Source organism: Halichoerus grypus, chromosome 6 (assembly GCF_964656455.1).
Source record: "Halichoerus grypus chromosome 6, mHalGry1.hap1.1, whole genome shotgun sequence".
Taxonomy (NCBI): Eukaryota; Metazoa; Chordata; class Mammalia; order Carnivora; family Phocidae; genus Halichoerus; species Halichoerus grypus.
This window is the reverse complement of record NC_135717.1, coordinates 38,997,214-39,018,861: the sequence shown is the minus strand read 5'-3', so window position 1 is coordinate 39,018,861 and position 21,648 is coordinate 38,997,214. Positions and strand designations below refer to the sequence as shown.

At 62.8% G+C, this 21,648-nt stretch overlaps 1 protein-coding gene across 10 annotated transcripts in view; it reads left to right on the top strand.

Moving 5' to 3' along the window:
* Positions 1 to 21,648, top strand: part of TSC2 (TSC complex subunit 2) — a 34,008-nt gene that overhangs the window by 6,838 nt on the left and 5,522 nt on the right. The window contains exons 7-32 of one of the 10 annotated variants that reach the window (XM_036083266.2): positions 62 to 110; positions 509 to 634; positions 960 to 1,033; positions 1,265 to 1,391; positions 2,506 to 2,649; positions 3,512 to 3,649; positions 4,201 to 4,304; positions 4,663 to 4,744; positions 5,698 to 5,853; positions 6,282 to 6,398; positions 8,841 to 8,963; positions 9,800 to 9,906; positions 10,082 to 10,232; positions 11,474 to 11,596; positions 12,045 to 12,179; positions 13,312 to 13,501; positions 14,329 to 14,422; positions 14,594 to 14,696; positions 14,924 to 15,018; positions 16,197 to 16,325; positions 17,700 to 17,861; positions 18,089 to 18,241; positions 18,341 to 18,453; positions 18,929 to 19,141; positions 20,256 to 20,459; positions 21,068 to 21,136. In XM_036083266.2, the coding sequence (XP_035939159.1) occupies positions 62 to 110; positions 509 to 634; positions 960 to 1,033; positions 1,265 to 1,391; positions 2,506 to 2,649; positions 3,512 to 3,649; positions 4,201 to 4,304; positions 4,663 to 4,744; positions 5,698 to 5,853; positions 6,282 to 6,398; positions 8,841 to 8,963; positions 9,800 to 9,906; positions 10,082 to 10,232; positions 11,474 to 11,596; positions 12,045 to 12,179; positions 13,312 to 13,501; positions 14,329 to 14,422; positions 14,594 to 14,696; positions 14,924 to 15,018; positions 16,197 to 16,325; positions 17,700 to 17,861; positions 18,089 to 18,241; positions 18,341 to 18,453; positions 18,929 to 19,141; positions 20,256 to 20,459; positions 21,068 to 21,136 (3,281 nt within the window). Of the gene's footprint in view, positions 1 to 61; positions 111 to 508; positions 635 to 959; positions 1,034 to 1,264; positions 1,392 to 2,505; positions 2,650 to 3,511; positions 3,650 to 4,200; positions 4,305 to 4,662; positions 4,745 to 5,697; positions 5,854 to 6,281; positions 6,399 to 8,840; positions 8,964 to 9,799; positions 9,907 to 10,081; positions 10,233 to 11,473; positions 11,597 to 12,044; positions 12,180 to 13,311; positions 13,550 to 14,328; positions 14,423 to 14,593; positions 14,697 to 14,923; positions 15,019 to 16,196; positions 16,326 to 17,696; positions 17,862 to 18,088; positions 18,242 to 18,340; positions 18,454 to 18,928; positions 19,142 to 20,255; positions 20,460 to 21,067; positions 21,137 to 21,648 lie in introns of all 10 variants that reach the window. The other 9 variants (XM_036083264.2, XM_078074965.1, XM_078074964.1 and 6 more) reach the window with 9 other exon arrangements.

The window sequence follows — 21,648 nt, the reverse complement described above, 5'->3', positions numbered from 1 at the left end:
AGACGGAGCCACGCAGTCTCTGAGAAACATCCTTCCGCTGACTTTTCGCTTCCTCCAACAGCATGATCTGCCTGCTGTGTGTCCAGACCGTGTCATCCGTGGACATAGAGGTTAGTAGCTGGTCCTCCCCAGGGTTGGTTCCTCTCACCCTCCTTCTGGGTGGGCCGGGTGGCAGAGTGCTTGAAACCCCAGCTCTGGGGTCAAGCCCTGCACTGCCCCTCACTGGTTGTGTGGCCCTGGGCCGGCTGCTTGGCCTCTCTGGTACTCAGGATTCTGCAGTAAGGGCGGTTGGTTGGATGACCTCCGTCGTGGGGTCGTAGTTCAGGATGGGGTGACCCACAGTGATGGTGATGCTCACTCGCTCTTGCTGTTCTAAGGAAGGCTGCTTTGGCAGTGGGGAGGGGCGGTAGTCACCAACCAAAGGAGGGTGGGAAGGAGGCTAGGGGGTCACCTCCCTGCGGGCGGGAGGCAGGGCAGGGCCGGCGTGACCCCTATCCCCCCTCCCCAGGTCTCCCTGCAGGTGCTGGATGCCGTGGTCTGTTACAACTGCCTGCCGGCTGAGAGCCTCCCCTTGTTCATCGTCACCCTCTGCCGTACCATCAACGTCAAGGAGCTCTGTGAGCCTTGCTGGAAGGTGGGAGTCTGAACTGTTGTTCTGGAGAGTTCTTCCCTGGATGAAGTTAAAAGCCAGGCACGTGGATAGGACAAGGGCCATGCTGTGTTCAGGGAATGGCCATCTGCCCTGTTGAGGGGAATCCAGTAACATTTTCCCAGGGGGCTGAGCTGAGGCCAGGGTTTTAGCAGCATTTTGAAAATTCTACAGCCTCTGTGTTTGGGAGGAGGTGGCGGAGAAGCGGCTGGACGCAGAGGGCTTTAGAGCGGTGGCTGCGCGAGGCTGGCCCCCGGGGCCTGGGGCTTCTTTCTGCCCATCTCTGACGGCGGTGCATTCTGTTTCCCAGCTGATGCGTAACCTCCTGGGCACCCATCTGGGCCACAGTGCCATCTACAACATGTGTCGTATCATGGAGGACAGGCGAGTGTGCGCCGGGCCTGGGCGGACCTGGGCAGGCCAGGTGGCTTGGGTCAGCTGCCACAAAGCCTTCTCCAGGGGGCTGAGAGCTTTCCTGTCCCTTTGAGGTGGCTGCTTCGGAAGCTTGCGCTAGAGTTAGAGCTTACATTCCGTGTACCTGCCCTGTAAGAGCAGGGAGCTTGGGGAGGCTGCGCGGGCTCCCCTGACACGTGGTCTTCCTGCGGATTGTTCCAGAGCCTACATGGAAGATGCCCCACTGCTGAGAGGGGCTGTGTTCTTTGTGGGCATGGCTCTCTGGGGCGCACACCGACTCTACTCCCTCAAGAACTCCCCGACATCTGTGCTGCCATCGTTTTATGAGGTGACTGGGTTTGTGCACCATAGTGGGGGGGGGCGTGGCTTTTGGTCACTTGCTTTGCATCTTGGAGACCATGAAGTTTAGGACCCTTGGAAGGATTTATTTTATTTTATTTTTAGAAAGATTTTATTTATTTGACAGAGACAGGGAACACAAGCAGGGGGAGTGGGAGAGGGAAAAGCAGGCTTCCCGGAGCAGGGAGCCTGATGCGGGGCTCGATCCCAGGACCCTGGGACCATGACCCGAGCCGAAGGCAGACTCTCCACGACTGAGCCCCCCAGGCGCCCAGGAGGGTTTTATTTTATTTATTTATTTATTTATTTTTAAATTTTTTTTTTTTAAAGATTTTATTTATTTATTCAAAGGAGAGTGACACAGCGAGAGCAGGAACACAAGTGGGGGGAGTGGGAGAGGGAGAAGCAGGCTTCCCGCGGAGCAGGGAGCCCGATGCGGGGCTCGATCCCAGGACCCTGGGATCATGACCTGAGCCGAAAGCAGACGCTTAACGACTGAGCCACCCAGGTGCCCCGAGGGTTTTATTTTTAAGTAAGGTTCTGTCTTACAGGTTTCACCTCCTGTAGATAAGCATCAGAACTGCTTCAGACCCCCCAAGGTGGCGGTTTTATCTTGGCAAGCGCTGGTCTTGCTCTTGCTCTAGAGAGATGCCCGAGATGTAGCTTCTGTGTCCGTGGTGCCTGCCGGCGTTCAGGGCACTTGCTGTGCACGTTCTCAGCGTGGGCAGGGTGCCCTGTGAGCCGGGCCCGGGTGCCCGGTGCTGCACAGTGTCCCGAGCCTCGTCCCTCCTGCCACGACCCGCTTCTCGGGCGGTGGAGGTCATGGTCTTTGCCCTCGGTTTGCAGGGGTAGCACTCTGGGTCTCTAGGCTGGTAAGCCAGTGGCCCAGGATCGGCAGCGAGTGGTCTGGCTGAGTCCAGCCCTTTGGAGCCGGGGTAGAAAGACTGTTTCTGGGCTCCTGAGAGACTTTTTCTGTGGCCCGTGAGAGATGTGTGGGGAGGAGGTCCGGGAGAGGCGGTCCTGAGGGCCATGGGATGGGGGGCTTGCCGGGCAGGAGTGGGAAGCGGCTGACCACTGTGTGTTCCCTGGGTCTCTTGTTCCAGGCCATGACCTGTCCGAACGAGGTGGTGTCCTACGAAATCGTCCTCTCTATAACCAGACTCATCAAGAAGTACCGGAGGGAGCTTCAGGCTGTGGCGTGGGACATCCTGCTGAACATCATGGAGCGCCTGCTTCAGCAGCTCCAGGTGAGGTGGCCAGAAGGCCGTGGGCACCGGGGGGTGGGGGGGACTGGGACGGTGGGCTGGCAGGCCATGGGGCCCTTGCCGGGGCAGCTGGGGGTCTGCGGCTCATCTCCCGATGAGGAGCGCTCCCTCCGTGCCTGCCCCGCCGCGTGCTCGGACAGCTCCTTGCACTCTCACCTGCTGAAGATGGCCGGCTTTGACGCTGCTCCGCGCTTTGGGAACGCAGGTGGGCGAGGGGTGGGTCTGGTGTCACTTGAGGCCAGAAGGGTAATGGGATGGCTCCCACTTTGCCGCAACTTTGGCTGAAGTACTAGCGGGGCGGGGAGGGGAGGACATGGTGCAGCGCGGGGACTGCAGTGTCTTGCATGGGCTTGGGGCAGGGATCTCCCCAGGGGGCCTCCCTGGGGAGCGGGGCAGGGTCTCCCCCGGGGGCGGGGGGCAGGGCCCAGGGACCGGGGCCTGTGCTTGGGGATGTGCGCGGCCAGGCTAGTGGACTGAGGACTGGACTGTCGTTCCTCAGGGTCTGGCTGCTGGACCGACCGCTGTCACCCACCAGCTAGCCAGGCCCTGCTTCACCCTGGAGTGGCAGGTTGGGAGGCCACAGCCCTGGGGCCTCTAGGAGATGTTTGAGCCTTGGGGACACGTGAACATCCTTGGAGTCGATCCCTTTAAGGCCTGCTGGATGGGCAGAGCAGGACTCCCTGGGGCCCTCACTTCCCAAATGAGCGAGAAGGGCCCGGCTGCCCCGTGTCCCAGCGGGAAGGCCTGAGGGGTGTCTGCATGCAGCTCGCTGGAGCTCAGGACTCAGGCCGAGTCCTTGAGGGGAGCTGAAGTCACCCTCTGTGACTGTACCTTTGTGTTGCAGAGCCTGGACAGCCCGGAGCTCAGAGCCATCGTCCACGACCTGCTGACCACAGTGGAAGAGCTGTGTGACCAGAATGAGTTCCACGGCTCTCAGGAGAGATACTTTGAGCTGGTTGAGCGATGCGCAGACCAGAGGCCTGTAAGATCGCTTCTCCCCCAACTTGGCGGGGCCTTTGGCACTCGCACAAGAGGGTGGTTGAGGGTTGGCTGCTGGGGGAGCGGTGGGACGCCGCGGCTGAAATTGGTCTGTGTGAGTTTGAATTGAAGGGCTGGCCAGCAGGCTCCTGCTTTCCCGGGAAGTCTGCTGGGGCGTCAGCAGGCTGACTGCGTGTGGGACGGTCAGACAGGCGCTAGCCTAACCGTCGGCTTCCTCCCACCTGTGCGGAGGAAGGTGCTGGCTGGCTCCGTGGAGACTTGTTGCTTGGTGCGTCTGCACACCGGGCAGCAGGAAGCTCTCGTGCCAGAAACCCACAGCCTGATGCCAAGGCTCTTGTGTGGGTCTTTAAGTGAATTCTCACCGCTATTAGCGCCTTTGTTGTGTGGACTGCCCACCTGGGGAAGTGGCTGGCATTTGTAAGCAGACCCCCCCCCCCCCCCCGCCCCCGGGGCCAGCAGCCCGGCCGGCCATGAGTGTAGGAAAATCTCCTCGGGGCAGAGCAGCTCATTAACACCAGGCTTCTTCTTCCACAGGAGTCCTCCCTCTTAAACTTAATAACCTACAGGGCGCAGTCAATCCATCCGGCGAAGGACGGCTGGATTCACAACCTGCAGTTGCTGATGGAGAGATTCTTCAGGTAGGGAGCCTTCGGGGGCCGGCCTGCCCCTGGAGCCCGGGCTCGGTCCGGTCAGGGTTTTCCTTTCTCATTCTTGGAAGGAGTGGTAGCAGGTTGGTCTTCCGGTAGGACAGGGTTCTCTGAGGCACCTGCGTGTGCTTGCTTCTGTGGAGTGGTCATCTAGAAAGACACTGCTCTGGGGGCTGAGCGCTCTGCCCCGTCGCCCCGTGTTTGGTCTGGATGTTGGCAAGCCAGGCCCCATGAGGGCGGAGTCCGCAGTGGCTCTCCCCTGCCGCGGAGGCGTGTGGGCCTGGGGCGCAGGGTGAGCTGGGGCCTGTTGCCCCCTACCCCGGCCCCAGCAGGTGTACCCTGCCCCCAGGAATGAATCCCGCAGTGCCGTTCGCATCAAGGTGCTGGATGTCCTGTCCTTCGTGCTGCTCATCAACAGGCAGTTCTATGAGGTGCGAGTCCTGCTGGGCGGTGTGGGGGGGGACGCCCTGGGGTCAGTGGGCTCGAGGGGTGGGGTCTCTGCGAGCCTCTTGGGTCTGCCCTGGACTTGGGGTCCAACAGGTGCCTTTCTGTGGCAGGCTCTCTTAACAGGCTTGGTTCACCCCCTTTTTGTGCGCTTGGATGTTCATTCCTGCCTCCCGCCAGGCCTGTGCTGGGCCTAGAGTCGCGGGGCTACCCTCAGGGATCGTGGGCCTGCTCGGGACCTAGAACAAAAGTTCTGAGCAGAGTCTCCTGTAGGGAAGTTTTCTTTTTGTTTTTGTGCTCACATTCTCCAGTCCCGGCCTGACCACTGTGGTTCCATGTTTTGCCTTCCTCTCTACTGTTGGTTCTTTCCCTCTGGTCTGTCCTTTACTTGGTCTGTGGCCAGAGTCCATCCTTCAGACACGTTTGCATGCCCTTGCTCGCATGCCCGTTCCCCTAGGAGCTGCACTTCAGGCTCTGTGTGGCTTCAGGGCAGCCTCACCAGCGTTTCTGGTGTTCCCAGAACCGGTCTGCCCACTCCTTCCCTCTTAGCCTTCCTTTTTCCTGTATCTCTGTCCCTTGGAATCCAGTTCAGTGCTGCCTCTTCCAGGAAGCCCCTCTGGGTTCTCAGCTTCCTCATGTCAGGGTCGGTCTTGTCCTGCTCTCTGCTGCTGTGGTGCTTTGTACCTGCCTCTGAAAGCTGTCATCACACTGCCCATCACAGCGGACCCTGTGATGTCAGGGACAGGGTCTTCCTACCCCAGGCGCATGCACATGGGGGCCCACCGCTGTGACATCGAATGGGCAGCAGCTAGGCAGGACACTCGTTGGTGCATCGGGCCTGTGGGCCTGGGCCGCTGAGGGGCTGTGCAGAGCGCCCCTCAGGTGCTGCCACATCCTTGCCCCACGTGACTCACCCCCCGACCGGCTTGTGCTGCCACAGGAGGAGCTGATCAGCTCAGTGGTCATCTCCCAGCTCTCCCACGTCCCCGAGGACAAAGACCCCCAAGTCCGGAAACTGGCCACCCAGTTGCTGGTGGACCTGGCCGAAGGCTGTCATACGCACCACTTCAACAGCCTGCTGGACATTGTGGAAAAGGTGAGGGCCACTTGAGCCCGGGGCTCTGGGTACCTGGGCTGCCAGAGGGGCCCCAGTTTGTGGCCAAGCCCCGCAGCAGCTCTGGCCCCTGGACCTTCTGTCCCCATTCTCCGCAGAGCGATGGGCTGCGTCTCAGGCAGGGCTCCCCTCCTAGCAGGGATGTGGCCGGGCTGGCGCTGCGGCGGGTCCTGGGAGACACCTGTGGCTGTGCCCCACGGGAGCTGGGCTGGGCACTGGGGCTTGGGCACATTGTCCTTCTGCATAACCAGCATGTTCTTCTCTTAACTGTGAAATACGCGCTTTCTGAACGGTTCCTCAGATGTGTAAAATGCAGCTTTTGAAAAATAAAGGAGAAAGTATTGCGTCTGACCAGTGCTGCTGGAGGGAGCCCCAAGCCGGGGAGCTGAATCCACATTTTCTCTCTAAAGGTGATTGCCCGCTCCCTTTCTCCACCCCCTGAGCTGGAGGAGAGAGATGTGGCGGCGTACTCAGCCTCCTTAGAGGATGTGAAGACCGCCGTCTTGGGGCTCCTGGTCATCCTTCAGGTGGGCCTCTGCTCTTCTGGGAGGGCGTGCCAACCAGGCACCCCTTGGAACGCTGCTCTGCAGGGACACGTCTCTGGGGAGACCAGGGCAGTCCCTGGGGGTCGCAGATGGCAGCCCAGTGTGACCCGGACTCCTTGTCCCAGCGCGGGGGCTCATGAGGGCTGCAGGGCCAGTCTTTGCAGAGATGCCCCCAAGCTAGGGCTGCCCCCCCGCCCCCCCCCCCCCGCCAGCTCTCACCACCGCTGCCGAGGTGGGGAGACCTGCTGTCCGTTTTGGCCCTGTGGTTGCGGGGTGCTTTTAGTAGCTTTGTTGAGAGATACAGTTCGCGTACCAGAGAATTGATGCACTTCAAGCATGTAATCCAGTGGATTTTCCAGTATCTCCACAGACTTGTGTGGCCATCGCTGCATCACTGCAACTTTAGAACGTCTTCATTCCCCAGAAGGGACTCCACACCCATTAGCAGTCCCTCCCCATTCCCCCTCAGCACCCTGGCCCCTGGCAACCACCAGTCCACTGTGTGTCTCGTGGATCTTCCTGCTCCGGACGTTTCATAACGATGGACTTGTGCAGTGCGCGCTCTGAGTGTCTCAAGGCTCACCTGGCTGGTAGCAGGGCTCAGTGGCTCGGATGGCTCGTCATCCCTCGTGTGGATTTGCCGTCTTTGCTTATCGGTTCCTGTGCTGATGGACACTGGGTGGCTCCACCTTTGGGCCACTGTGAATCCCACCACAGTGAACGTCCATGTGCCAGTGTGTGGACATGGGTTTTCACTTCTCTTGGGTGCACGCCTGCGAGTGGACTTGCCGGCTCGGATGGTGACCCTGGGCGTAATCATTCGAGGAGCGGCCAGACTGTCTTCCACAGGGGCCGCTCCATCTCTGGGAGCAGTGCGCGAGGCTGCCCTTCCCCACGTCCTCCCCAGCACGCAGATCTTGTGCTTCTCTGGAGCATAGCCAGGCCGCTGTGCGTAAAGTGCTGCTCCCTGTGGTCTGGTCCGCATGCCCCTCGTGAGGAGGATGAGCACCTCCTCCGGTGCCCATTGGCCATTTGTATGTCTTCTTTGGGGAAACGTCTGTTCGGATCTTCTCATTTTTTAACGGGATCATTTGTCTTTTTACTGAGTTGTGAGAGGACTTTGTGTGTCGTGGATGAGTTTGTTGTCAGGGGTTGGCACTCGCCCCCCTGCGCCGCGGCCGGCCTCCCGTGCTCCCAGGCCCGCCCGGGCCCCGTCACGCCCCCGGTCGGCCCCCGCTTGGGTTTTGCTGCTGGCCGCCAGGCCTGTCACTGACTCTTCGCGTCACAGCGTCACTCAAGCTCACAGGCCAGCATCAGTATTACGTAAGATGTAGTATTTGAACCACTGGCCTCAAATGCTTCTCGTTCACACAGTGTCTCCTCTAACGCTTACATGGGATGGTTATTTCCTGGTGCAGAAGTTTGAAGTGTTTGCAGAAAGCTGGCCGTCACCTCCGTGGCCTCCTGTCACGGGAGCCCGGCCCTCTTTAGACCTTTGGTGGGTGAGCGAGTGCACTGGCCTGAGCGAGCCCAGACTCCTGCCTCTGAGAAGCTGGGAAGGTGGTCCGTTGCCCTCACTTGGAACTCCAGCCCTGCAGAGCGGGGGCCACAGTACCACGCTGTTGGCTAGCTGAGGCGAAGTACTGGGTCAGGCGGTTCTCGTTTAAAAAGTAATCTGCATCCGTGTGAAACACAAGTAGCGTGAACATAGCGAAGACTTAGACTGCATCTGTCTTTCCTGCCAGAACAGGCAAGCCCGGCTGTAGCTGTCCCCTGCGGTGCTTTCTGAATAGGCCTGAGCATTGTGTCCAACTCCCACCACCCCCTTTCTTTTTTTTGTTAATTTTTCTTGAACAAGAATAGCAGTGATCTATGTTTTAAGGCCTTGCTGCTCTCCTCAAGAGTACCACAAACCATGGAGGGGTCGCTCTGGCTGCGGCTGGACCCCCAGCTCCTGGCCAGCCCATGCCACCACGCGGCGCCCCCCACGCCAAGGTCTTACCTGGCCTCTCCTGGGCTCACCTGTCAGGGAGGGGGCTCGCTGTGGGGATGACAGGCCTGGATCATGCCCTGGAGCCCGTGGGCCTCACTCACCCCTGGTCTGTCCTGCTCTGCAGGTGGCAGGAGAATGTGTTTTCGGCTCACGGGTCCCCGTTGCACATGTTGCAGAGATTTATTAGTGGATTCCCTGCTACTGACACGAACATGTTGTTTTTGATGTTTTGCCGTAACAGAGTGTGCATGTGTGGGAGCGTCCACGGGATAAAGTCCCGGGAGCGGAGTTAGCAGCCTGAAGGCTTTGTGCGTTGTCCGGTCGCTCCGGAGAGCTCATCCTGTTCCTCTCCTCCTGGGCACCGGGGCGCTGGCTCCCTGGCTGCCTTTCAGCCTCCTGCCCTCGAAGTGACTGCCACGCTCTCTCTGCAGACCAAGCTGTATGCCTTGCCTGCCAGCCACGCGGTGCGTGTGTATGAGACGCTCGTCAGCCACATGGAGCTGCACTACAGGCACGACTACGCCCTGCCCATTGCAAGCAGCATCCGGCTGCAGGTATGTCGGGGCCGGTGGCCGTCCACGGCTCTGGGCGCCCCCGCTGCTGCTCACGGCTGGCCGTGGCCAGCTTCCTGGGGGCCTGGTAGTGCCCGCAGGGACCCCAGGCTGGGGAGGTGGCAGGGGGCCCAGGAGGGGTCTCCTGCAGACTATTCCGACCTCTGCACTGGCTGTGGCTGCAGCCTCGCCAGGACCTGCTGCCCTTCCCCTTGTCTGCGTCCGCGGGCCTCTGTGTGCCGGGCTGAGCCAGGCGGTGGCCCCGGGTGTGGGCGGAGACGGGATTCCATCGCTTTCAGGTGACACAGCCCTGTCAGCCCTGGGGCCGCGGTCTGTCGGTGGCGGGGCGAGGCCATGTGGGGCAGAGCACACGGCTCGCGGCTGCCATTGTAGATGTTGGCACCAGGCTGAGCGGAGGTCACTGGGACGGAAGTCTCGGTCTCTTCCAGGGCCTCTGTGCGGTGGGGCAGCCGTCCGTCATTTGTGCAGCGTGGTTAAGTGACCTGTCGTTCATTGGAGGACGTGCCGGTGGCCTGAGCACAGTTGTGTTTTCCGGCACTCGGGGGTGTGGGGCACTGGCCAGCGGGGGTGTGGGGCACTGGCCGGCCAGGGTGCGGGCCGTGCTGTCCCTGTGTCCTCGGGGCAGGCCCTGGGTGCTGCGGGAGGAGGCCGGGAACGGCCGTGTGGTACCACCCGCGCTGCCGCGGACGCGGAGCAGTTGGGATGTGTGTGCTGTTAGCGGGCACGGCCTTTCCCAGAGAGGCTGACGTGTGAGTGGACGGGCCCGGCGTCGGCCCGGCGTTGGCCCTGCTTCGCTGGACCTCGCTTTCTCCCCACAGGCCTTCGACTTCCTGCTGTTGCTGAGGGCTGACTCGCTGCACCGCCTCGGCCTGCCCAGCAAGGACGGGGCTGTGAGGTTCAGCCCTTACTGTGTCTGCGACGCCATGTGCGTGTCAGCCATGCCCCCAGCTCCAGGCCAGGGAGCTAGCCCTTCCCTGCCCCGGGGGTGCCTGTGGGTCTGAGGGATGTCCCGCAGCCGACTGATGGCAGTGTGGGGCGGCCGGGGTGCCCACGCCGGTTCCTACCTGCGGCCTCAGTGCTTATCCCGCCTGCTTCCACAGGGAGCCAGAGAGGGGCCCGGAGAAGAAGGCCAGCGGCCCCCTGTCGCCTCCCACCGGGCCGCCTGGCCCCGCGCCCGCAGGCCCCGCGGTGCGGCTTGGCTCTCTGCCCTACTCCCTGCTCTTCCGCGTTCTCCTGCAGTGCTTGAAGCAGGTGAGCCGGCCAGTCCCTCCGCCGCGCCGGGCACAGCTCCGGTCCTTGTGTCAGTCACCTCGGGGCCCCGCTGCTGGCGTGCGCACTGCCGCCCCACGCCTACGGCGGGTCTGTAACCATCTGTAGCCGCGTGCGGCCCGTCATGTGGAGCTGGGCATGGAGCTGAGGACGTGTTCCCGCCTCTGGGAGGTGGCTTTGGTGTAAGATGAAGATGTGTAGACGGATAACGAGTCATTGGATGACGAGTCACTGGATGACGTGCATCAGGTGGAGGCAGAGACGGGCTGTGTGTGACCGGGGGGTGCAGTCACCTCTGGTTGGGCGCACCTGGAGGGCCGAGTGAGGCCCTGAAAGGCAGGAGAGGTTCCAGGGGCAGGACAAGCAGAGCCTGGAGGTAGGGTAGGTGCCGGCAGAGATGTAGCTGGGGCCGCGCCGGAGAGGGGCAGGGTGGAGGCCTGTTCCCGCACAGGGGCCGGCGAGAGAGGCCACGTGGTCAGTGGTGTGCCGCCGCGGGGCTGGGCAGCCTGTGCTGGCCTAGGTCAGCCCTGGAGGGCCACATGCAGGGAAGCGGCTTCTCCTCGCTGGGGGCACCAGGCGTTGGCACCGAAGGGGGCTGTCGGGCACTTCCTGTGAGAGTTTCAAGGCCTCTGAGTCCCAGGCTCAATCTGGGGAAAGGCTTTCAGGACTCACGGCCATTGGTGTCGCTTACGGGCTGTGGTCTCCCCCGATGAGGTGGGGAGGACTCGCCAGGCAAGTTCCAGTGGGAGCCACAACCACATCTTCCTCATTGCGGTGGCCCTCAGTGGATTTTGGTCCTAGAGCGGGTTCCTGGGCTTGTGCTTATTCAGGAATACGTGCTGCTTTTCCCTTGGAGTTAGGATAAGGGCTTTTCTCTTGCTACGCGTTCATGGTGCCCTGGATGGGCATCAGTGTCCTGGGCAGGCAGCCTGCGGGTCACCGGTGGGCACGTGGGGAGGGTGGGGCAGGTGTGGGGAGTTCAGGGCCAGCTCAGGGCAGAGAGGTGCTACTGGCTGTGCCTGGGCCTCCCGCTCAGCCTGGCATCTGGAGGGTGCGGCTGACGTGCAGCAGGGAACTTTCTCAGAGGAACACGTGCTCTTGTGGGGACAGAGGGGCTCCAGAGGCCTTGCAGCTGCCTGGCTGCACACACAGCTTGAGGCTCTGAGAGCGCGTCTTCCCCTGTAGGGCGCGACCGCCCCCTGAGCGGCCGCTCTTTCCTGCAGGAGGCGGACTGGAAGGTGCTGAAGCTCGTGCTCAGCAAGCTGCCCGAGTCCCTGCGCTACAAGGTGCTCATCTTCACGTCTCCGTGCAGCGTCGACCAGCTGTCTTCCGCCCTCTGCTCCGTGGTAATGCCGCCCCTCGCGGTGGGGCCACCTCTAGTGCCTTCCTGCCCCGCCCGCGAGGTCCTGGGAGGTCACGTGTGGACGCACGAGAGGGCAGTCCCGTTCAGACACAGACCCCTATCTGCAGTGCAGATCCTGCCCTTGGGGCCCCGTCCTCCCTTCCCTGCTCAAGGGGGGCAGGAAATCGGAGACCTCCGTGAAGGGCTTGAACTCACCATCTGAGTGTGCTGTCTTGACTCCTTTCCCCTCTCTTCTTCACTGGGGTTTCTGGGACACGTGCGCCCTGTCACTTGTCTGTCCCTGGCCACTGGGTGTGGGCACGCTCCCACGTCTGAAAAGGCAGACCCTTGGCCAGAGAAGGATGTAGGAAGGCCCCCCCGGGCTCTCGGCCACCTAGCACTCGCCCTCTCCTTGCTGCCAGGCGTGCTGCCACCTGAGCCCTGGTCTTCAGCTTTCAGGTCCCAGAACCCTGGAGCGGCTTCGAGGCACCCCAGAAGGGTTCTCCAGAACCGACCTGCATCTGGCTGTGGTTCCCGTGCTGACGGCGCTGATCTCTTACCATAATTACTTGGACAAAACCAGACAGGTACCCAGTGGGAGAGGGATAGGCAAGCCTGCTCCGCAGGATGTTTACGTCAGCCAGCCCGGCCGGACGTTTTCCGCATCACCCGGGGGGCCTGGGCCCTCTGCTGCCCTCCCACACGCGGCGGCATCTTTTCTTTTTATGGAGTGTTGCCTGGCTTCGGGACGAGCGCTGGGCCTGTGTTGAGAGGCTGGCAGCGGGGCCCAGGGCGCCTGACTTCCATCTGCCTGCGCCTCTGCCGTCAGCGGGCACACAGCAGCTCCCTGATTCCGCGCTGCTGGGCACGTCCATCGTGTCCATTACAGTCCCGATGCTTCTCGGTCAGCCGGCCGTCTTTGGTGAGAGAACAGAAGTCTTGGAGAGGTCGGCTAGTGCCCTCGGGGTCCCAGCCAGCAGGGAGAGGGGCCTGCGCTAGATTTGGGCCGCTCGGAGCCAACGGCAGCGGTGTCTGGAGCTGGTGCCCCGCGCCCGTCCGCTGCCCCGCCTCCGGGTGCTCCTGTGCCGCTTGGCCTGGTTCTTCCTGGCTGTGCCCCATTGGCCAGCTGGCCACGCTGGGCTGAAGGTGTCCCTAGGACCCCCGGGGCCCGGAGTGTGTCTGAGGGATGGGGCTGGCTACGGGAAACTGAAGTGGTCCGTGGGGCCCTGAGCTGCAGGGTTTGCCCAGAGGCTGTGGCCCGAGCTGCACTTGTCTCCTGCTGGGCACGGCATGGCGTCTTCACGTGGGAGGCCGCCCGGAGTTGAGTGGGCCTGGTGGCCTTGCTGTGTCAGGCAGAACCTCCCTTGTCATAAGGCCAACCGGTGGGGAGAGGGGGCCCATAACTAAAGGGGTAATGGGCCCAGCGCGTTCTGGCTCCAGGGTGGGCTGAGGCGCCGGGGCGGCCGGCCGCTGTTGGCGGGCGGGAAGCATCAGGGAGTGCCTGACCACAGCTGCCCCACTGTCCGGTCACCTCGGGAGGGCTCACCTCCTGGTGCTGTGCTGGTTAGGGGCTCAGGGACCTGGGACGAGGAAGCTAACCCTGCTAAGCCTTGATCTTGTTTTCTGTAGAACATTCCGGAGTGGGTGAGGGGAGACCTGTCTGTGGGCAGGGGCGGGGGCGTGGCGGGCTGGGTCTGAGGCACCCATGCTGCCCCACAGCGGGAGATGGTGTACTGCCTGGAGCAAGGCCTGATCTACCGCTGTGCTAGCCAGTGCGTCGTGGCGCTGGCCATCTGCAGCGTGGAGATGCCCGACATCATCATCAAGGCACTTCCCGTCCTGGTCGTGAAGCTCACGCACATCTCAGCCACGGCCAGCATGGCCATTCCACTCCTCGAGTTCCTGTCAAGTAAGCGTCTGGCTCCCCGCCCGTCTCTGTGTGCGAGCAAGTGCACATGTGAGTGTGGGGCGGACCCTCGGGGTTGGGGCCGTCACTCGTGCTGGCTTTGCTGACTTCATCTTGCCGCCTCTCTTGGGACACAACTCCATGGAGCACCTGGGGTGTGCCATCCTCTGTTGCCTCAGGGCCTTTGCACTTCTGCCCCTGAGCCTTGAACGCTTACCTTTCTGGCTTTCCAGCGGCTAGCTCCATTCTTATACTCAGTGTTAGTTTAAGCGGCCCAGAAGCCTCTCTATTGCTGGACGCAGGTCCCTGCATTTGGGCTCTCACAGCCTCCTCTCGCTTCCCCTCAGGACACACACCACAGCAGGGAGGGGCTTCCAGGAGCTCAGGGTGCCCTGCTCACCTACCCCACTCACCCCCTCGTTCCCAGTACCCTAGTGCGCATCTGGCCCTCAGCAGGGCGGTGACGGGAGCAGAGCCAGGCCACCAGCGCTTCTGCAAAGAGACACGTAGGACTTTTGCTGTACATTCTTTTTATTTACAGCCTTTTAAAGATGTAAAAGCCATCTTTAGTTCGTGGGTCACACGAGTGCTGGCCGCTGGCTGGATTTGGCCTTGGGGACCATAGTTTACTAGCCCTTGGAATAGAGAGCCAAGGGTCAAGGGAAGGTCATGTTCAAGGGGGCTGCGACCTTCAGTCCTTTGCAGCCCTCTTAGGTCAGGGTGGCCGCGCTGGCTTTCAGGAGTAGCACAGGCCCCTGGCGACGGCAGGCGTGGGCCTGCGTCTGCCCGGCCCGCCCGCGCCCCCTCACCCGTGTGCCCTGCTGTTGCAGCTCTGGCCCGGCTGCCCCACCTCTACCGGAACTTCGCAGCTGAGCAGTATGCGAGCGTCTTTGCCATTTCCCTGCCTTACACCAATCCCTCCAAGTGAGTGCTGGTCCGTCCCTCCTGCTCACGGCCTGGGCCAGCCTGAGGCCTCTTGCAGCCGAGAGCCATGCTGGTCCTTGACCTCCGATGGGCCTGTGGCCTTGGGGCCTCTCTTCTATGCTCGGCCTCGGGGCCCCATCAGAGCTGCCTCACTTCCCTTTCTTCTTGCAGGTTTAATCAGTACATCGTGTGCCTGGCCCATCACGTTATAGCCATGTGGTTCATTAGATGCCGCCTGCCCTTCCGGAAGGATTTTGTTCCCTTTATCACTAAGGTAGGCCAGCGGAGGCCAAACCCATAGTTAGGGTGGGACCCGCTTTGCCGTTGGCTGTCTGTGGCTGGGGCGTGGAGATGTCGGGAGCCAGAAGTGGGTGTCGTCAGGTGCCGCACTTGCCGAGTGTGGCCTGCTGGGATGCGGCGCACTGCAGGCAGGCTCACGGAGGGAAGAACCAGGGGGGTCAGTCCCCCTGCCGATGGCTCAGATTTGCTCCACTCCGCCAGGGCCTGCGTTCCAACGTCCTCCTGCCCTTCGATGACACCCCTGAGAAGGACAGCTTCAGAGCTCGAAGCACCAGTCTCAACGAGAGACCCAAGAGGTGCGGGCCTGCGGTGTGAATGGGGCGCAGCGGGGCGGGTCTGCGAGCGTGACCTGTGACCGGCGTGGTGCACATAGGGTCTGGGCTGGCCTGCCGCCCCGAGGCCGGCCAGCGGCACTGGGATGTGGCTGGGGGATGTCCCTCTTCAGACCGTGCTGGGCACCAGGTGGTCCTGGTGTAGAGGCAGGGCCTGTGAAGGCCCTTAGCGCCCTCATGTAGCTGGAGGAGCAAGCTGTTGCCCATCCAGCTGGCCCCCCTGACCTGCAGTGTCGTGGAGCCCACGTGCTGGACTGTGACCAGGCCTGCCTGAGCCCCTGAGTGCAGACTCGCAGAGCTGGGAATCGGGGTGCTAGCTGTAGGGCGCCTGGGCCCGGCTCCACCGGATGGGCCGAGGGTTGCGTCAGGGCAGCGGTAGCTCTCGAGAGGCCGAATCCCTGGCCTCGCTGGGGTGGAGCTCCAGGGCCCTATGGTCAGCCCAGTCTCGGGCCGGGGCTGCCCGTCCTCCCGAGCTTGCTCTCCACCCCTGCTGAGCAGGGGCCATGCTCCTCTGGACCCCATCACAGCCGCTTTTGCCAGATCTGAGAGAACTGTGCTAGGCCTCGTGTCTTGTTTGCATCTCCTACGAACGGCGACTCCTCTTTCTGTCCCCGCCTTCCCACCCAAGCTTTTCAGTTCTCCCTTGGTGGGGATACGGCATTTTCCAGAATGACCAGGTCAGCGTGACCTAAAGTCAAAAGCTGGCTTCTCAAGCTCCCAGTAGCTGGGTGCCAGGGGCCTTGAGCTAAGAACCGGCCTTTTGAGCGGTGACCTTCAGGGCCTTGGGGCGTCCCGGCCCCTGAGTGGGGTGGGTGGGGCGCCTGGTCAGCACAGCCTGGAATCTGCCGTGCATAGCACTCCATACATGTTTAATTTGCACTAATGTTCTTTGTTTTGGTTCCATGCGTGAAACCTGACTTTATCTCAGTCACGTTTATGATATGTATTTTCATGCATTTTTATTTTCTGTTTCTTCCCCCTGCTAACTGGCCTCTGGCATGGTTTTTTGTTCATCTCACCCTCGGGCTCTCCATCCTGACCCTGTGGCCTGTGACCTTTCCTCTTCCTCCCTCCAATGGCTTGTTCTCCCCTCCCGGGAGCTGGGCTCTCTGGGGCTTGGGCCTTCCTTCCTCACCTGGTAGTTTGAGGATAGCCAGACCCCCCAAACAAGGCTTGAATAACTCTCCACCCGTGAAAGAATTCAAGGAGAGCCCTGCAGCCGAGGCCTTCCGGTGCCGCAGCATCAGTGTGTCTGAACATGTGGTCCGCAGGTAGTGGGCTCCGTCGGGCGGGGGGCTCAGGCCCTGGAGCAGGGCCCGCGAGGTGGCCCTGCCAGGCGGGAGTGCCCGGGGGGCGGTGCATGGGGCTGCTTGCATGAGCTCGTCGCCTGCCCACGCCCTCCCTGGCCGGAGCTGGAGGAGAGCCCAAGGGGCAGCCCTCGGTCCAGGGGAGCCTGGAGGTGAGGGGTGGAAAGGTTGCATTCTGTCCCCAAGCCTTGTCCGAGCACGGGCTGGCTGCATGGCCTCCTCAGAGGCTGGCCTGGGAGCCTGGAGCAGGGCTGTAGCTCTGAGAAAGCCAGGCGTCCGGTGGCAGCTACCCGCAGGCCTGTCCCCGGAGGTAAGGGGCCTTCGCATATTAAAGCGGCGCCCACGCAGGTTGGGGGAGGAAACGCATTCTAGGGTTTGGCTTTCCTATCCTCTTAAGTGGATTTTAATCTTGAGCTTTCTTTTAGTAGAGGGCTGCTTTCTGTTGTAGCTGAAAGGGAATGGGGGGGGGGGCTCTGTACAGAGCAGCAGGGGTGGGGGCCAGCCTGGGAGGAGGCGGGGGCTAGGGAGGCCTGAACTGTCGAGGGGCGCGGCCTCGGTCACTCCCCCCTGCCGTGTCTGAGTGCAGGTGTGGGCTCTGGGGGTCACTGTTTTGCGCCGACCAGGCTAGGCTGCACTGAGCTGGGTGGGGGGCTGTGTCCTCCCCAGGAAGTCCCTTCAGGCCTCCGAGTCTGAAGCTCGGAGACCCACCTCCTCACCGCTGCCTGGCTTAGGCTCCAGCCTCAGGCTGGTCTCTGCCGAGTGGGGTTTGACTGGGGGGATGGGGACAGCGAAGCTTTCAGCTCTTTTCTAGCAAATTCTTTAACACAAGCCAAACATGGCAAAGGGTCGGTGAAATTTCATATCAGAATTAAACCTGCATGAGCCTCTTCTCCTGGTCGCTGGGTGCCTGTGGGGCCCCGGGGGCCTGAGTTGAGGGGGAAGAGCGGCACACAAAGCCCAGACCCTCCCTGTCATCGGGAGGTGGCCCTGTGGGCAGAATGCAATCTTTGTGTCTCTGCATGACTAAACTGTTCTGCCACCAAGCCATCCCCTAACTCTCTTGTGCTTCGGTGAGGGGACGTCGGTCTCTACCCTATCTCCTGAGCCTCTGCTCCGACGAGTGGGCCTGGGTCTCTCCTGTGAGGCCCTGCCCCTCCTCTTTCTGGGACGATGTGTCCTCGTGGTTTGCCACACCGTGGCTCGACTGGCCGTGCGCCCTGGTGGGGGGTGTGTGGGCGCAGCCCTCCCAGCACTTGCATGCCTCGAGCTTTGGCCCCTGGTGGGAGATGAGTCGCCCTGACCGGTCCCTGACCTCACGGGGGCCCCTCCCTCCAGCAGGATCCAGACGTCCCTCACCAGCGCCAGCTTGGGGTCTGCAGACGAGAATTCGATGGCTCAGGCTGATGACAACTTGAAAAATCTCCACCTGGAGCTCACGGAAACATGTCTGGACATGATGGCCAGATACGTGTTCTCCAACTTCACAGCGGTTCCCAAGAGGTGCGGGCCAGGCCCCAGGGCGCGAGGCCAGCGCCTGGCTCAGCTTCTGTCACCGAACTTGGCAGCAGTGGCAGCAGGCGAGGCCCCGGCCAGGCTGCTCTGCACATTGTAGGGCCCCGCTCTTCTGGGGACCAGGGCCCACCGCAGTCCGCGTACCTTTGAAACTAAAATGCCCATTCAGAGAGCCCACGGTGGGTGACGTGTCGGCTGACGCTCTTGTTTCTCAGGTCGCCTGTGGGCGAGTTCCTCCTGGCTGGCGGCAGGACCAAAACCTGGCTGGTTGGGAACAAGCTTGTTACCGTGACAACGAGCGTGGGGACTGGGACCCGGTCGCTGCTGGGCTTGGACTCAGGAGAGCTGCAGGGTGGCCCCGAGTCGAGGTGACTGTGCCTTCCACCCCCTGCCCGGCAGGCCTTGACAGCGGCCGTCCTGGGCCCAGGCACCTTGGTCACGCTCCACACGGACCCTTCTGCCCTCAGCTCGGACCCTGGCGCGCACGTGAGACAGACCAAGGAGGCGCCTGCCAAGCTGGAGTCCCAGGCTGGGCAGCAGGTGTGCCGCAGGGCCCGGGACCGGGTCCGCTCCATGTCCGGTGAGCCTGGGCCCCACCCGGCCTCCTTCACAGGTGCCTGTGGGTCCGCGTGCTCGCAGGGACTGCTCGGAGCCTGGGGACAAGGTGGTTGAACAACTGGGGTGTTGTCTCTGTGAGCCCTGGACACAGGGCGGTGTAGTGGGGGGCGTGCCTTCTCTACAGCTGGCCTGAGGCCCGCTCGTGGCCGTGGGTCTATTCCTCGTGGCCAGTTTCCTGCGAACTGTTGGCTGCCCTGGTTCTCAGCCCACTTGCCCCTGGAGCTTCTGTTTGCTGCAGCTGGAATGAGATGTGGTCCGACCGTGGCCCCTTCCTACTGTCCTGGGTCCACCGAGCCCGACCCCGTACAAGGGCCGCACCCAGGGAGAGCTGAGCTGCCTCCGGTCGCCGGGCCCTGGGCAGAACAGCCGGTTCCGGGCTGGTGGCTCTGCGTTGGGCAGGTGGTGGTCACTGGCACTCTTGCCCTTCTCTTCCTCAGGGGGCCACGGCCTTCGTGTTGGTGCCCTGGACACTCCAGCCTCCCACTTCCCAAGTGGCCCCACCTCCCCAGGTGCACAGACAGCACTCGCCAGCAAGTCTGAGAGGGCGTCAGCTGGTACCCAGTTTCCAGTACAGGAGAAGACGAGCCTGGCAGCCTACGTCCCCCTGCTGACCCAGGGCTGGGCAGAGATCCTGGTCCGGAGGCCCACAGGTACGGAGGGGCCTGCGCTCAGCATGCAGGGGCCTCTGCCAGGGCTTGAGGTACCCGGCAGTGAGTGGCAGGCACACAGGGCCGAGCGAGCCTCTGCTCTGTGACTTCTGAGCTGAGTGCCGAGGGGAGTGGCGAGGGGCGATCCGGGCGGCTAAGCGGGAGGGCCTCCCTCACAGAGCACCGTGGCCTGGGGGCCTTCAGCCACAGATACGTTCGTGTATTCTCGTCCGCCTGGAGCTTGGAAGTCCTGGGTCACTCTTGTGGGTCTGTGTCCTGGGTCACTCTTGTGGGTCTGTGTCCTGTCTCTTCTTGGAAGGGCCCAGGGGATTAGGGGCCACCCTTGTGGCCCTGTTTTACCCTAATGAGCTGTTTTCTGAGCTGCTGGAGGTCAGGAGTCCGATACATGGATTTTGTTGGACACGACTCTGCCTGTAACGGGTATTGCAAAAACTTAAGGCCCAGGGCCTGAGACCTGCTTTGGGCACAGTGTGGCGAGCGGTGACAGGAGACGGCTGGATAGGAGGCCCCGGGGAGCCTCAAGTGCGGGCAGAAGGGCCGCGGGTCCTGGCTCCTGGCGGGGAACAGGCAGGGGCAGGTGGGAGACTGGATGAGGAGGCCCAGGCAGGGCAAGAGGAGGTGGGTCGGGTTGGGTGAGATGCTCGGGATTGGAAGACATTCAGTGTGGAAGGTTGATTCAAAGTGTGGGCTCCTGGGCCTTATGGGGAGAGGGACAGAGCCCAGAAGGCCCCCCATTCAGGCTTCTCCGTGGCAAGGTCTGGGGCTTTGAGATGCCTCCGCCAAGCCTGGCCAGGACCCGGGAGCTACCCTGGGGTGGAGAGTGGTGTGCGTTGAGACCCCTCCTCATGCGTGAGGCAGGTGACCGCTGCACGGGTGCTGCCCTAACCTGGGGGTCTGGGGCAAGCCGTGGGCATGCCTTTGCCTGGGGCCTGTCCCCCTCCTCGTCACTCCCTGGTTGAGCGCAGGAACCCTGCTGAGCCCGGGCACGTGCCCTTAAGGACAGTGGCGGGGGGCGGGGGGATGGGCTGCCCCGGGAGCGCCGGGAGGGGATGGGGCGGTTGGATGCCTAAAGGGTGCTGCCTGTGCGCCTCCCCAGGGAACACCAGCTGGCTGATGAGCCTGGAGAACCCACTCAGCCCCTTCTCCTCCGACATCAACAACATGCCGCTGCAGGAGCTGTCCAACGCGCTCATGGCTGCCGAGCGCTTTAAGGAGCGTCGCGACACAGCTCTGTACAAGTCGCTGTCGGTGCCGGCGGCGGGCTCGGCCAAGCCCCCTCCGCCCCCGCGGTCTAACACGGGTGAGTGCCGCGGGAAGGCAGCTTCGCGCCCCCGCCCCGTGGGGCCGCGCCGGAGCCGGCTCCCTGAGCTCTCCTTGTCGCTGCCACAGCCTGGCGTTCGGGAGCGGGGCCGGCTCCTACGGAAGGGCCCCCTTCTTTAGAGATGTGCCGCTCGCGGAGGGGCAGGCAGGTGCTTCCAGGGTGGACGCGGCAGAGCCCTGCACGCCCTGTGCCCTGCACTGTCCTCGGTGTGCCCGTGGCCCCAGGAGGGCAGCCGCACTTGCGCTTGGGTTTGGGTTTGGATGCGCCGAGCACAGCTAAGCCTGCCTGCGCGCTCTTGTGCCCTTGCCTGGCGGGGCTGGTGCGCTCCTTCCGGGCCACCCTCCGGCCTTCCCTGTGGCCCCACGTGGCGCGTCGAGGCCCAGGACCTCTGCTGGTGAGGAGGAGGGCCGCCCCCCTGCAGCAGCGCGGAGAGCCGGGAGCCGCCCGCTGCCGGCCGGCCGCCGCTGGCCCTCCGCTCTCTCCCTCCAGGCTCGGGCTCTGTGCGGGACTAGCGCTGCCTTTCCTCTCTGCTCGACTGTGCGCAGTCTGTGCTGCTGCTGACCGGCCGCGCGCGGTCTTCCTTGCAGTGGCCTCTTTCTCCTCCCTGTACCAGTCCAGTTGCCAAGCAAAGCTGCACAGGAGCATTTCCTGGGCAGGTATTCGTACATCTCTTTAAGGAAGGCGCTGTTTGCCGCAGAGCCTTGCTCTGCCTCGTACTTGCTGCTCCCGCCGTCCCTCATGCGGTCATCCCTCCTCGACTCTGCCGGTGCCGCTCCTCACCCCCCGGATGCAGGGCCCCGACTTGCATGAGGACGTCTGTGCAGAGTGCCTGCGCTTGGCCGGCGGGCCCCTCTGCCCTGTGCCCTTGCCGGCTGAGCTCTGTGCCCCGCCAGACGGGCCCTCGCTGCCCCTTCTTTAGGCCTCGGGAGGTGACGTCGGGCCGCTGAGCCACAGATGCTCTTCGGGGCGAGCCTGGCCCTGCGGCTCAGCCGGACTGACCTTGCCCTGGCCTCTGGTGGTCTGACTGGCTTGGTGAACTCACAAATTGGGCTGTGTCTGCTTTTTATCATGGGCTGGCCCGTTACCTCCGGGCCTTGGCGGCGGCGGGGGGTTGACCCGCACGGCCCTCTGGCCCACCTGGGCCCCCACGTGTGGGCAGGAGCTGGTT